Genomic DNA, 15,208 nt, shown 5'->3' with positions numbered 1-15,208 from the left:
TTTCATACAACTTTATACTATTTGGTAAAGATGATTCATTAATTATATAAATGTGATTTACTTTTATGTCTTTGCAAAGTTTCCTTATAAATATATTAAGCTAACTCTCTTTGACAGATCATATATCCCATTTTTGATGTTGAATATTGTCAACTACTGCTTCTGTATAGCACACAAGAATTAGGTGATCCTTAGAGATAATGAATTTCATGACTTTAAAATTCATTGTGGTTCCAGCCCCACACATAGCTGTATAGATACTAAATATTCAAAGATAACTTACTGAAGCTTGTTCACAGAACTAAGCTTTCCCCTGATATCTCTCCCTCCCCCATGACCCCCCAAAAAAGGTCTGGAAACATTATCCCAAATGGTCTCCAGGATTTAAATAACAATATTTTTAAAACATTTAACACCACAATAAGGAATTTGTTGGCATGACACGAACAATACGGTTACTCCAGATGCTGTATTCAAACTGTATGGGCCCATTGAAAAAATAGATATAACCTAAGAAAAAGACCAAAAAGAAAATTTCAGAGTTTGAAAATAATGTTTTACTCTAGCTACCTTTAAAAGCCCAATCTGTTAGATTCACTTTTTTTTAAACATTCCAGTGTTTATCTTTATAAATACCACTAATGTTTTAGTATATTTCTTATAATTTAAAGAGGGGGAAAGGTATAAATGTCTCCAGCTCTCTTAAACTGTCACCTCGAATTAATTGCTGTATTGGCAGGAGTTCCAGTTTTGATGCTTGAATTATTGATATTGGTTATTTTTTGTAAGTTAGAGATAACATCTCTTTCCATAATTCAAGCAAAAAATCATTATATAGCTATGATTATTGGTCTTCATATATAAATTACTCCCCACTCCACCCCTGATTTGAACTATACTTTTTGCATCTTAATATCTTTAAATTTACAGTAGTGTTTAAGATTTGGCATCTTTTATTCATAGAATTAGCCGTCATTAAGTAAAATTCTCATTTATTCTAAGAATATTAATTTTTGTTTGCAGTCTGTGTAAATAGTCACACAAGAATGAGTAATCCCTTAACTGCCAGACATTTATCAGCACATCTAAGTTCTGTGTAAAATTCCTTTTTTTTTTTTTTTTTGTGGTACGCGGGCCTCCCTCTACTGCGGCCTCTCCCGCTGCGGAGCACAGGCTCCAGACGCGCAGGCTCAGCGGCCATGGCTCACGGGCCCAGCCGCTCCGCGGCATGTGGGATCCTCCCAGACCGGGGCGCGAACCCGGTTCCCCTGCATCGGCAGGCGGACGCGCAACCACTGCGCCACCAGGGAAGCCCTAAAATTCCTTTATAATGAAATTATTTCAAGGGTTACAGAAGCCCTCCATTAAGGTCAGTGCAATGAAACTAGTTACCATTTTTCTCGAAGACAGCATCTACTTTATCACCAATTCCTGGGAAGTCCTCTTCTATTGGTCTGGGGTAATCATTATGCATCACACGGTTAGTTTCATCATAGCTATTTAATAAGAAAAAGAAACTCTTGAGTAGGTCGTCGGTAAATTACTTTAGAAATAATACAATGGATATAAATGGCAGCTTTCAAAATTGACAAAAGTTTCAAAATTTTAAGTCTATTTGAAACAACCAGTAGCTTTTTAAAATTAGGAATTATAATACTGAGTATATAGTGGGTACCTGGTGAGGTATTTTGACTTGCCTAAAGACCATCTTTGTAAAGACAGTTATAAGCTCATTTCCATTTCAAAATTTGTATAGCTGTTATAAAAGTATATTATTAGGAAAGTGTTCTTAGAGTGAAATAAATATATGTTTATGCATTGAACAATTATCTGTTGAGCTCCCACTATGTGTAAGACAACTTGCTAAGTGCAGTAACGGATGCCAAACTATTTAAGGTTCAATTTCTGCACAAAAAAGTTATAGAGGCATACAGTGGAAATAAAACTAGGAAGGGGAGCACAGCTTTCCCCTCTCATAACTTTATATTCCATACTCCTCTTCCCCTGCACATACTCACACCCTAGCCAACCAAACACACTCTGAAATTAACCTAAGAGAACAGCCTCCTGTGATATAATATTCTTACTGTTACTGATGAAAGTTTTTATCTTTTTGAGGTATGTTTCAATAGATAAAGAGTAAGAACCACTGCACTATCAAGAAAGCTAAGACATATACACACAAAACTGCAACACTAGGCAATAGGGGCTAAACATCATGAGAGAGTAAACATGAGATGTCATGGGAGTTACATGAGAAGGGAGATAAATTTGAATGGGGTGATCAAGAATGACTTTCACGTTAACTTTAAACAATGGATAGAATTTCAAAAGAGAGAGATGTAGGGAAAGACCTCTAGCAAAGAAAATTGCATAAGGGAAGGTTATGGGGAGATAAAAGCACAGTGCATTTGAAATATGGTAAACAATCTATCTTGACTGAGCCATAGACCTCATATAGGGTAAAGGGACTGGAACACTAGTGCAGGTAGAACCTGGCAGTAATATTTAAAGTCATAAGTGTCATTATCAGAAATAAAGAAGCCAAAAGGTAAAGATGATATGTAATGTAAGAGTGTGTATGTGTGCACACATGCATGCATGAGTGTATATATATGTACATATATATATATGATGAGTGTATATATATATGTGTGTGTAGAGAGAGAGTAAAGTTACCATTTTAAAATTTTCAACTATTGTGTACCTATGAGATAATCATCCCTGAATATAGACATGGATTTGGGCTCATAAATATTGCCAATGTCAATGCTTCCTTGAGCTCTACACATGTTTTTGATATTCCTGTTCTACTTGTTCTTCAAAAGGAGCTGGCTTCACGAACTACAAGCCTAGCAGCTTCCTGGCCAACCTCTCCAATGAATCAAGAGACTAGAAATTGTGGCCTTCTCTTGCTCAGTTTTTTCCTGTACCTATTCTTGTGTCCTCTCTGGACACAGAAGATGGAGCCCCATGTAAATTAGGAGAGGATGACAAGAAAGAGAATCCAGGAGAAAGATTACAAGAAATTAAGATGTCAAAATAAGGGAGAGGGCTTCCCTGGTGGCACAGGGGTTGAGAGTCTGCCTGCCTATGCAGGGGACACAGGTTCGTGCCCCGGTCCGGGAAGATCCCACATGCCCCGGAGCGGCTGGGCCCGTGAGCCATGGCCGCTGAGCCTGCGCGTCCGGAGCCTGTGCTCCGCAACGGGAGAGGCCACAACAGTGAGAGGCCCACATAACGCAAAATAATAATAATAATAATAATAAGAGAGAGAGTTTTGCCATGGTTGTAGTACAACAAATGCCTAAGAAAGAGAAGAGTGACCCAGAAAGGGCAAGGATTACATGTGTATTTTCAAGAGGGCTTGAGACTTTTAAATACCTGTGTTAAGAGTTACCTGCTGGAGCTGTCATGGAAGAGAAATGAATGACTGGTATGACATTTAAAATACTGCATGAGATAATTTTAAGTAGCAAGAGATTTTCGAGACTCACTTTGCCTCTATGACACAAGATGATGGGTCATTAAATATGGCTGCCATACCTCCAGACTTGGTTTCCTGAGAAGAAGAGCGTCTTCCCTGTATCCTCAAAGTGAACGGCTGCACTTATCTTTTTAATCTCTTTTGGAAATCCCAGTTCGGATATTTTTCTGGGATAACCTTCCAGAATATCGTAACCATTAAGAGCCCAAAATTTTCTGCCTAGAATAAGTAAAATAATTGTTTTATTATTCAAAGGAATCTATTAAAAGTCACATATGTAGATATTTAACAAAGACTCATTTTATACATTTAGAAAAAATTAGTCAGTGTTTGTGGTCACCATGTTTATGAAACACAGAAATATGCACATTCTTCAAACAAACAAAAAAAGGATTTAAGATGCCAGTTTCCTAACTGTAAGTATAGCCAACCAAATATCATGATTAGTTTGACAATTTGTTACCTCTGAATATTAAGTTTGGAACTGGGTGAAAAATACATTAAGATTTCTGTATGAATAAGCAGCACAGTGAGAATAGGAAATTAACTTGAAAACTCAAATTTTATGCCAGTAGAAAATTATTTTCTTCTCTAAAAAGTGACTTCGTTATAGCATTAATTATAATAGTCAAACAATAGAAACAATGTCAGTAAAATGCTATGTAGCCATTATAAATTATAATCATGAAGCTGGAATAGCAATTTGGGAACCTATGTCAAGGGAACAAGTAGAATATTAAAATGTATATACATTATGAATATAAATATTTAAAATATGTATTTCATACGGTGAAAGACTAGAAAATAAAGTGATAAAATAAAATAAGTTGACTTTTCACAGGGGGGAATTATGGATAATTCTTTTCAATTTTTAAAAATGTACATTGTTATAACATTTGTTTAGTAAATAATTTTTAAGAGGAAATAAGAGAAAAAACTGACATGATTGGTATGAAATAAAGACTGGATATGATAAGTAATAATGTAGACTTTTTACTTGTCAAATTTGGGGACACTTGGTAGAAAGGTTTCAGGTGATTTCTGGTTCCCATTTTGTTATACTTGATTCTTAATTTAGGCGTATTTTTGACAGCGATCATTTTATTAAGTCTCTGGTAGCATCAAGTTCATCACTGCCTGCTCTGGACATGTGGGAGGTCTCACTGGTGGAAAGATTACCTCTAAAGATGAAGATAAGGTCATGGGAAGGGTGCTCATATGCAGCATCAATACGGTTGGGAAGTTCTGGCCAAAAGGATTTTGTTAAAAACAGCTCTGCGTCAACCTGCTGAGGATGCAGACGCCAGAAGAATCTAACACAAAAGTAAAAATGCAGAGTTTGCCATCATTTTTTCAAGTGCAATATGTCTATCCTGCTAGCCACCTGTCTCCACATCAATACAGGTAAGTTAGACACAACCATTCCCTAGCACCCATGAAGGGGAAAGATTTCCACTTCCCTTAAGTTTAACAGCCAGTTAAACAAGCTGTTGCTATCTTAACTCTATCCTAAAGTACTGACGTCTAAAATCTCATAGAGCCTTTGTGAAGGCTCCAAGTCATTTGTGGGCTGGGACCATGCTTTGTTCAATTTTGCATATCTTGTAAGTGGCAAGCAAATGTGCCAGGCACTGTGTTGGGCTCTGGAAAGAAAACATGAGTGACACAAACTATGCTTCCAAGATCTCATGGCCTGGGGAAACTGATATATGAGAAAATACTGGAGCACAATGAAATTAGAGCTATGGTAGAGGAGGTAGGAATGCTATAGGATCACAGATGAGGAAACAATTAATTCATTGAATAGATGAACAAATGAAGAAATAAGGATATTAAAACAATATAAAAATTTAAAATTAGTATTTCATTTTTCATCACCTATAGATTTAGGTTGTACAGTGCTTCCTCTCTTAAATTCCAACGTATGTTACCAGAAACAAAGATTTTCCATATCAAAAGGAATTCATGTGGAATTATGAGTAACAGCTTACTAATATGGTAACTGATTTCAATAACTGCATTTTAAAATAAATAAATTGTATTTCTATATTTACTTTGTAAATATGTCTTTATAAGAAAAACTACAACCAAAGATGTAAAAGGAAGCTATACAATGCCAAGATTATCCATTGAAAAGTAAAACATTTATCCATCAGTTATTTACTTCCTCTCATATATGTAAATAAACTACCCAAAGTTCTATTATTTTCACTAACTTCACCTTTCTTTGGAAGTTTGACCACATGTTTCGGCAATTTGAAGACATGGCTTCACATGTGTTTGCTACATGCAGGTTTTATAAAATAATACGAAGAGTACCTGTCTTTAAAGATCATTGTTTCTCCTCGGAGACTGGTAATGGCATCAAGGGATAAGGAAGGATCACATTTGTCTGGCGTTTTGGGATGTTTAGGGTTGGGGTCTTCATCTCCTGGGCCTGCAGTCATGAAATGAGTGAAGGAAGTTTTACTGAGGATGACCTGATTCTGCCAATGGAGAGCAGAAAGGCCAGTAAGTCCTGCCACCCCTACATAATGCTCCAAAGAACCTGTAATCCTACTTCCTTCCTGCATGGTTACCAAATTCTTGCCTACGGGACTTCTTCTGTTTTCATCTTTCAAGACCCTTGAGAAACATCTCAACTACAAATTTAGCTTTCTTGAGGTTGGTGGTAGAAATGGGGGAGAGAAAAGACTTGAGAGAAAAGACTTTGAGGAATCTTTCCCCATGCTTTGCACAACCTATTGACGGACTTCTCTTGAGAAACACATTCCTCTCAAAGCCATTGCTGGCGGCATGTTGTCTCTGTGGGAGCCCTCATTTGGGCTCTTTCTCTTGCCTATTTTATCAGCTGTCAGCATCAGCTCACGTCGCTTTACCAGTTGACCACATCACAGCTGCATCTCAGTGAAAAGCTAGGTCTTCAGCCATTCTGGTATGACTGGCCACGTGTTGGGAACTGTTCCACCAGCTCACATGAGTGCAGAAGAGGTGCAGTAAATAAAATAATTCTAAACTTATTTTTCTCTAAATAGGTCCTATTAGTTCTATCAAGTTCCTCAGTCAAGATATTGTAGAAATAGTAAAAATTGCAAAATTCTTGCCTGTGCCTACCCTAGCTGCTGTAGTAGATTTAAATCCAGAAGGGAAGATAATAGGTTGGGGTGGCCTGAGCTAGTTTTCTGAGCTCTGTGTTCTAGAAGTGTTTACACTGATGACTGTGTACTGTGGTTTTACTTCTCTTTATGGTAGGTACTTTTGCTTGTTTGGGTTGAAGTTTAATTATTTTGTAAATATTATTGAAAATTTGGAAGAAAAATCAAGGAACAGATTCTTACAAATGAATTTACAAAAGAATTCAAACAGAATTCTTACAAATTCTTACAACATCACTGTAGACGTTGGTTAAAAACTAACACAGGCCACTTGAATGGTTTCTACTGTGGCAAACAAGAGTAGTTGAAAGAATACCCAGATTTTGTAAAAGCTGGTTAAAATCTCACTTTCTCCCTGTATAAGCTGGGTGAAAGCTATCCCAAAAGCTGTGCTCCTATCCAGCTGTGTTTCATCCAGCTGTGCTGCTATTGATACACTGTTTAAACTCTACAGGCTTAGTTTCTTCATTGGTTAAATGGTGAATAAAATATTTCCCTTTCTGATGTCAGAGGTATTGTGAGGGTATCAAATGTACCTTGCAATGTATAAAATACAAACATGAGGAGTTACATTCTGCAAAAACTTTGGAGAATGGAGTATTTTCTACTTGAGCAGGTAGTTTGATTTGGAAAGAAAAAGTGAGCGTGTTTCCCCAGGTTTTAATAACAAAACCAAGACAGCAATATTGGTAATGGTAAATTCACTAATAATTTAGAAAATAAATGTATATATCTCTTCTACTGTTAAACTGATAAATTAATAGTTACCATAGAGAGACTGGATCCCTTGTACATCATCATCAGGAAGCATAAAGTGGCTTTTGCCAGTGTAGGTATATATGGGAAACATGAGTGCCCCTGGGTCCTTGGAGTGGTCAAGACCTAAGGAATGGCCAAACTCATGGGCAGCAACAAGAAACAAGTTGTAGCCTGTAAGAAAACAAAGAAACTGAGAAAAAAATGTCCTCCAATGACCAATTCACAGAATAAATATTATTTTCCTCATCTATCTGGTATGTCACCATTTCTCCTTCTTGGCTATTTAACTCACTTTTTAAAGTTAATATTCAGTGTCTTAAAGGAAGATTTAAAACATTGATTTAATCATTATAAATAATTTGGTGCTCTCTTTGATTATAGCTTCCTACACAGAGTACCAACACATTGATTAGTAATCGAAAAAGATTTATTGTGAAGACACTAGTAATCCTGATTTGCTCTTTGTTTTCTCATGTCAGGTGAGGAAAGTAGACAGTGATGACTTTAACTGGAAACTCATGGGAAAAAATATAGGGTGATACATATCTACGGTACTGCCTAGAACATCATCTAAACAGGAGGCAGCATCCAAAGGTATAATGACCAAGCATAGAAGATGTATTAAATAGGATCTCTGGGAATCTACTTGGGAGCAAATTCCAACCAATTGATCCTTTCCAGAATATCTCTAGACTCTAGAATTTAAAGAAACAGAAACTCTGGACATGATTGGCCAACTTTACTCTGTTCTCAAAGACTACTATGTCACTGTATTTACACTATTTCCTCTCATCACTCTTTCCACCAATTTTTGAGCTTCCTAATACTGGTAATGTAATTGGAAAAAAATAATAAAATATTAAAAGAAAAAGAACACATGAAAGCTGGAGCCAGTGGTTTCAATTTGACCTTGAATACCCTTTGCTATCATAGCCTATGCATAAAGAAAATGTATAACAAACTTAGTGAATTGTGCAGACCATAAAAGTGATCAAAGTTCATGATAATCTGAATGACAAGTAATTCTTCATTGAAATAACTAGCAGTGGGTACCATTCTTGGCCTTCAGCTGAAAAATTAATCCTGACTTGTGGACGTTTTCATTCATTTCACTTAAATATTTCAAACCCAGAATTTATGCAGGAACCAAAAACTGAAGCTTACTGTGACTATGTCTTAACAATACTAGGTGTTCTTTCTTCCTAAAATCATTCCTACCTGCGAAGTATTCAGACCTTAAATATATAAATTCTCACCTTTCCTTCCAAAGACAGATTGGAGATGTACGCATTGAGATATTGACTATTCAAGGCCCAGTTTTACTTCTTGGAAAAATAATTCTTTTTATTTAAATGAATAATAAAAAGTAGCTGTTTTTGAAGACTACCCTCTAATTGTCACAACTAAGAGTCCATATAGCTGCAAAATTAAGTCCTAGTTGTGATAATCTGGCTTTTCTGCCTAAATTAACATTCCCAATTCTTTTGAGCCTTGAAGATTCAACTACTGACTGAATTCACTCAACAGTCAGTTTCATTTTGCTCTTGTAATTACAATTTAATCTGTTTTGTCTCATGCTCTCTCAAGTAAGGCACTATATTGATTTGTTAGAGTGGTATTTGTAAAATCAGCTATATAGACAAGTCTAAAACAAGTAACAGAGAACAGAAATTTGACTGGCTTGTGCCATTAATATTTCTACAAGGGAAAAAACTATTCCAACTCACATCCAACTCATTTACGATCTACATATTTAACCCTAATAGCTTTTAGATTTATATTTGTAATAAACTGTACTTCTTCAACATGTCAAAGGTAATCCACAATAACAACATGTTGGTTGACAGAAAGCATTCTGATCCTGTTTCAAAGTTAGCTAGTATCCCTCGAGCCACTAAACTTAGTAGACTTTGCTCATTTTTAATGTTTCATATTGGCTTATAGAAATGTCACTTGTAGAGACTAATAAGTGGAAGATTATCATACTTGTTAAACTTTTTTGGAAAATAAAATCAAATACCAAATATAATTTACAGTATGCTTAAACTTCTTATTAATGGGTTAATGATCTAATCTAATCTGATAATCATGAATTATATCTTTATAAGAAATACTACCTTTGGAACTACTTGTCCAGGTTTCATCATCATCAAAATGGGCATCTCCTCCATAATTTGGTCCAGGAGGAAAAGCGTGAGCCAATAGACCAGAGGGTCCATCAAATGGGTAGAAGTCACCATGCTCTATACACAAAAACAAGAGTTAAGACTCTAATTATATGAAGTAGTGCCTAGCACAGGTGCTTGGTGAAATTTTGTTGAATTCTGTAAAAATTAATGAATAACTGAAAGAAGGACTAAAAGAATGGAGCCAATTAAGGAGCAGAATATAAAAATTCTGCATTATTACCTTTAGTTCCAAAAGAGATCATGATATCCGCAGTGCCATTGTGAATTCTGGTAAAATTCAGAGGTGTCACATCAGACCAAACTTTAAAGGCTTTTTTGAATGCCTTTTCAACTTCAGAATGAGTCAAATCAGGGGTATAATTCACAATTCTATTCAACAGAGAAAGTTTCAATCAAATTTTTGGAAGGTGAAAGCTATTTTAGAATATATTTTCTTGGAATACTGTTTTTCTACTCAAAGTGCAATGGCTTCTCTAAAAGTTCTACTAAAGGTCCATTGTTTCCAAGAGCTTATTAATTATGATGCCATACAAAGACTATAAAATGAAGAATTCAATCAGATATTTGAGTGTCTCCAAATTTTTGACCATTTGACATCTTAAAGTATTTAAATGTTTAATAAAACTTATACTGCATGTTAAAAGTTCTGTATCACTATAGCCTAAACAAATGAAATAGTTCTGTAAAGTTCATAGAGAATGAAACTCTCCATTTTTAGCACTTTTATAATAAATATGCCTGTTTACTGCATCTGCAAATTTCCTTGAAACTACTTTTACTTCTATTTTGATTTCATATCTGAAAGAAATAAATTGAGATTTGTGGTGAGAAATAATGCTGGGTTAATGTAACAATAATAGGTGCTATGAGATATTCTCATCAACAGTATTAAAGTTATTTCTGGACCTACTTAACTTCCAGTTTAATATCTAAGGCCTACGTAAAACAATGGAACCACACGTGTTCTGTCACCTGTAGCTTGTGCTGAAAATTAGACATCTGATACTACAAAGTATAACAAATATTAAAGAAAGATAGTCTATGATTTACCTGTAGGTTAAGTTCATTTTGGACCATTTGAGAGTTCGAGGAAAAACATTATATTCACCCACATCAGGGACGCCACATCTTGGTTTTTTCATGATGTCTAAGGTGTTATCATCAAGTCTTCCCGTCACCTCTAAGCCAAAAAAAGACTGCATTTCTCTAAGCCTGTCAACCACAGAGCTTGCTGCCGTCTTCTTCAGGATTCCAGCAGGATTCAGAGGATAGTAGTATGATTTCAGGTAGTTCTAACAAAGAGACCAAAATGATCCTCTTTTAAAAGAAAAGGACATTTATGAGATGTATCACACCTTTGGGATTGGCAAAATACTCTACCTCTGCAAACTGGAAGTCTTCCTCGGACAAATCGTCAGAATCTTCATCATTGGGAAGAGGCAGGGACAAACAATGAGTCCAACTCAAGAAGAAGAAGGCAGCCAGGACACCTGGGTGCATCTTGAATGGTTGTGCCTGGAGGCTGCTGCTTTTCCACGGACAAGTACCTTTACTTTTATAGGCCTATTATGGTGAGTCATCATTTATGGACAAGTTTCAACTTCCTAGTCAGTTAAAGGTAAACATGCTTACATGGGGACTTTTTTTCCTCTCAAGAAGTGTGGTTTGTGGTAGAATTTGAGGGAAATATAAAATGAGGCCTTCTGTCATTTCAGCAGGGTCTCAAAAACCATCTGGCAAAATAACGACCTCAGCATATTTGTGTCTATTGTGGGAAGAGTAAAATTTTCACTACACTTGACAAAAATGTTTTCCCCTTTGTAGGAAAGTAGCTACTTCTACTTTTTCAGATAAGAATATCAAGATGGTACACTTACTTCCATAAGAAGAAATCTAGTATTGTTTCCAGAATGTTTATAACCTGGTGAGTTTTAAACTTAATTTTCTCCAGAGAACCTAAGAGGGAAATATTATACATACCTGAAGGCCACAGAAATGGACCAGAACCAAGCTTGGAGACTCATCACAGGATTGAGTGCTGCAGCTGGAATTTAAAAGCACTGGTGTGACCTCTCAACAAACATGGAGCCCTGCATGAATTCCCTACAGGTCCAGGCAGAGGTAGAAGAATGTATTAGAATACAGTATATTGGAATACAGTATAATGGCTAACACATATTGAGGGATTACTGCATGCTAGACTTAAAAGGTATTATCTCATTTAATCCTTACAACAGTCTTATGAAGTAAGTATTGTAGAAAGGCTTGTTTTTCACTTTACATATGAATAATCTGAGACACAGAGCAGTTAAATATTTGTTTAAGGTGATATGGTTAATAAATGCTACTACCAGCATTTGAATCCAGGCCAGTAGACTTCATGTTTTTGACCCATGGAATATGACCTCTACTCCATCCATTCTCAGATATTTTCTCAAAAACAGAGCTGCTTAGTTCCCACACCTCTGGGAGTGCTCAGGAAAACTAAGACTCTGTGGCCATTTTCAAGTTTCTTGACTTTCACTTTAAGTTTGAATAATAGAAGTACCTTTGGTCCAACAACTCCAGAAAACTGTCCTTTAGGGACCTCTAGTCTATTATTCCCTTTAGAACTTCACACATTTAATACCATGAATTCAGAATGCCATCTTTGGTCCCTTGCAGATGTAAATGGATAGAGAAATATGGGCCATGATCTTCAGATTGACTGAATGATTGAAAACACAAGTTAATTTAAGTGATTAAGAGTCAGAGAGAAGTTTAGATCAGAAAATACTAACAAACAGGAGGAGCATGAAGACAGATTAGGGTGAGTAGGGAAGGGGTATCCCAACATGTGAGTAAAATGCTATAATCTAAATTAGCCAGTACCTCAGAGAAAACCAGAAAAACCTATCACATGTAAGCAATCACTTGAGGGAAATTTATTATGCTTTTATCCAATATAGAGCGAAATAGACCCTTACAATAGATTATTTCCAAAGAGTTCAATATTAGATTTGGGCTCAATCAGCAATGCAAAATAATAATTTGATTTAAGCCTCTTCCATGTATAACATTTAACTTTGAGATTAAGTGAAAATTATCCACAAATTTGATTCATCTATTAAGCTTACAAGAAATCAATTCATTAGAAAGCATTTGCTTTTACCAATAAATTTTTATAGTCTTTTAAGGTCACATTAGATAATAAAAAAGAAGTACTTGAACAAGAAATTTACAAACAAGTGTCATTTTATTTAATGTTTGAAAGTGGGTGAAAAGAATCAAATAGGCTAACTCTACTTATAGATCTTCATATATTTATAGAAATGTTACCACCTGAAACTAGAATTTTTTAAAGCCCTTTTCATTATTAAATCAATGAATGCTGATCGGGCATCAACTATGCAGGATACTATGCTAGTCACTATGAAGATGGAATGAAGGATAAGATAAGAGCCTTTTACTTACGGTGATTGCAACATTATCTCCCCCATAAAGAAGGATTTTTAATGAACAATAAAAATAAATATCACCATTTTTCAACTTTCAAAATTATGCTTACTGTCAAACCGCTTTCATATTTTATTAGTTTCTTATTTCATTTAAGAATATAAACAGTGCAAAAGGTAAAACACAGAAAGTTTAATGAGAACATGCTGTTACACATTTCACAGTTTTCTTAGTGGAATAAATAAAAATTCCTCAGAAGATTAAAGTAGAAATTGATTTCTTAGGAAAATCATCAGACTGCTCTACTATAGGCTATTGTTCACAGAGGACTGGTTTTATACAGTGATCAGGATGTGTCACCACATGGAAATGTGTTGGCAAACTGCTTGTCAACACAAGTCCTTATCTCAGGTTAATTATTAAAATGAAAGCCAGGCCTTCTGGTTATCACTGGTGATGTGGTTTGTGGTTTCAAATGACAACTTAAACACAAAGAGGCTGAACTGGTATATTCAAATGGTTCTAAGAAGCTTACGAATCACTGGGAAATTTGAAAACCTGTAGAACAAGCAAGCAAAACTGTAGACGAAATTAGATATGTGCAGGTATGTGTGTCTACTGCTGATTCAGATATAAGCAATGTGGGACTTTTTAAAACATATGTCATCATCAGTTTCTAAGTTCAAAACATCACCCAGAAGAGAACCTAAAATGTCTATGAACAACGCTTGAGTAAAGCACAGAGGTGTTCTGGATTAGAAATAATAAAATAATAGGAACAATGGGCCATTTGAGTTGGGTTAAAATTATGAAAATTCTGTAAATCAAAGAACCTTTATGATAAAAAATTTGGCTTCAGCTTAGAACGTTGTAAATTATCAGTGTTGACAATGACACTTAGTAGTATCTTTATTTTTCTAAAAGGCAAATGATTTGATTCTATAAGTGCATAAAGTAATGATTTTTTTAAACACTCTCTGATGGTTGCTTTTCTCTAGTCTCTGATTTTCTTTCATTCTGTCTTTTTTGCCCATGACTCCATGAAATGGGCTCACGTGCTCTTAAAAAAAGAGAACTAAACTAGAATTTAAACATTTAATCATATTTACACCCTAGATTAAGGTGTAAGAGTGCCCCACCTAACCTACTTATGCACAATCATGACATAATCCACTATTTTAGATGCTGAAGCTACAAAGCAGAAGATCAGCAATTTAGGAGTTCATTAACTTTTAACTTTTAACATTTGAATTGCATAGTCTTCAGAGATCCTGCATTCATACTGTGTTGATCTACAAAAGAAATAAATAGAATCTGCAAGAAAAAATAAAAGTCTTTTCAGTTCTTACTCGAGTATGACAACTGAAAGCCAAGACACAATTTCCTGGGCTCTATTCCTAAATGAATTTTAATTTTTATTGTGTTTTGTTAAAAAAGGGTGGTCACTGAATGTCCACCTCTGCCAGCTTTAACCAAGTAGTGTAAGAGAAAACAACCAGGAATAGAACACACATTCTAGCCCATCCATGCCCAAATGTCTCTGAAAAGGAAAAAAAACAGGGCTTGGCAGTGAATAATAGAAATGAAAACAAGCTCGAGAAATGGGGCCTGAGGTTTTAACAACAAGCAATTTCAGTGTATTTTAAAATCCCTAATATTTAAACAATGAATCAAAAAGTCTATTTTTAAAACAGCCTAACCTCACCTTGCTACCTCAATTCACTAAAGTAGAAGTTGTTACATATTTTTAAGCAATAAATTTTCTGATTTAAAAAGTAAAATACAAAAAAGTCATAAACTTATTGCATAATGACTGGAAAATAGTGAGAAAACTAGAAGACAAAAATTTACTGTAATACCCCAAGATTTTTTAGATAACCCCATATATATATAAAATTTAAGGATATATATATATCCTTTAAATTGATTTATTTAGATGACAGTCAACCTTAAAAGTTTTTAAAAACAGTACTTTCTAGAATAGAAAATCTTGCCAGGTTAGTCATACATTGCATCTATTTTATTTTCAATTCTAGGAAAGTTATCTTTAATAAATTTGGGGTAGTCATCTTCCATTGTTTGCCTTTCTTGATTGAGTCTATTATAAAATTGAGAATGAACTCAAAGTGCACAAAATGTATCTTAATAATGCTATATATTAAAGAGGTTAACATTTAAATTTT

The 15,208-nt window shown here is 35.1% G+C and overlaps 1 protein-coding gene across 1 annotated transcript; it reads right to left on the bottom strand.

Annotated features, from left to right (window-relative positions):
* Nucleotides 1–409: 409 nt before the first annotated feature.
* Nucleotides 410–11,090, bottom strand: MMP13 (matrix metallopeptidase 13). The gene is made up of 10 exons (XM_007103808.2): nucleotides 10,971–11,090; nucleotides 10,641–10,882; nucleotides 9,811–9,959; nucleotides 9,519–9,644; nucleotides 7,411–7,572; nucleotides 5,807–5,924; nucleotides 4,667–4,800; nucleotides 3,547–3,706; nucleotides 1,393–1,496; nucleotides 410–510 (listed from the first exon to the last, which is right to left on the bottom strand). The coding sequence occupies exons 1-10, from the start codon at nucleotides 11,088–11,090 to the stop codon at nucleotides 410–412; spliced, it is 1,416 nt and encodes a 471-aa protein (XP_007103870.1).
* Nucleotides 11,091–15,208: the final 4,118 nt, after the last annotated feature.

Source organism: Physeter macrocephalus, chromosome 16, assembly GCF_002837175.3.
Source record: "Physeter macrocephalus isolate SW-GA chromosome 16, ASM283717v5, whole genome shotgun sequence".
In the NCBI taxonomy this organism is placed as follows: domain Eukaryota; kingdom Metazoa; phylum Chordata; class Mammalia; order Artiodactyla; family Physeteridae; genus Physeter; species Physeter macrocephalus.
Note: the sequence above shows the minus strand (reverse complement) of the source record. Positions and strands in the feature narration are given on the sequence as shown.

What these genes read in the sequence shown, in the direction of transcription:
- MMP13 (XM_007103808.2), bottom strand. Translation starts at nt 11,090, where the DNA reads ATGCACCCAGGTGTCCTGGCTGCCTTCTTCTTCTTGAGTTGGACTCAT. An exon ending in AAGACTTCCAGTTTGCAGAG is followed by an intron (nt 10,883 to 10,970) that starts GTAGAGTATTTT and finishes TCTCTTTGTTAG; the next exon opens with AACTACCTGAAATCATACTA. An exon ending in CCTTATCTTCATCTTTAGAG is followed by an intron (nt 3,707 to 4,666) that starts GTAATCTTTCCA and finishes TACTTATTCTAG; the next exon opens with GCAGAAAATTTTGGGCTCTT.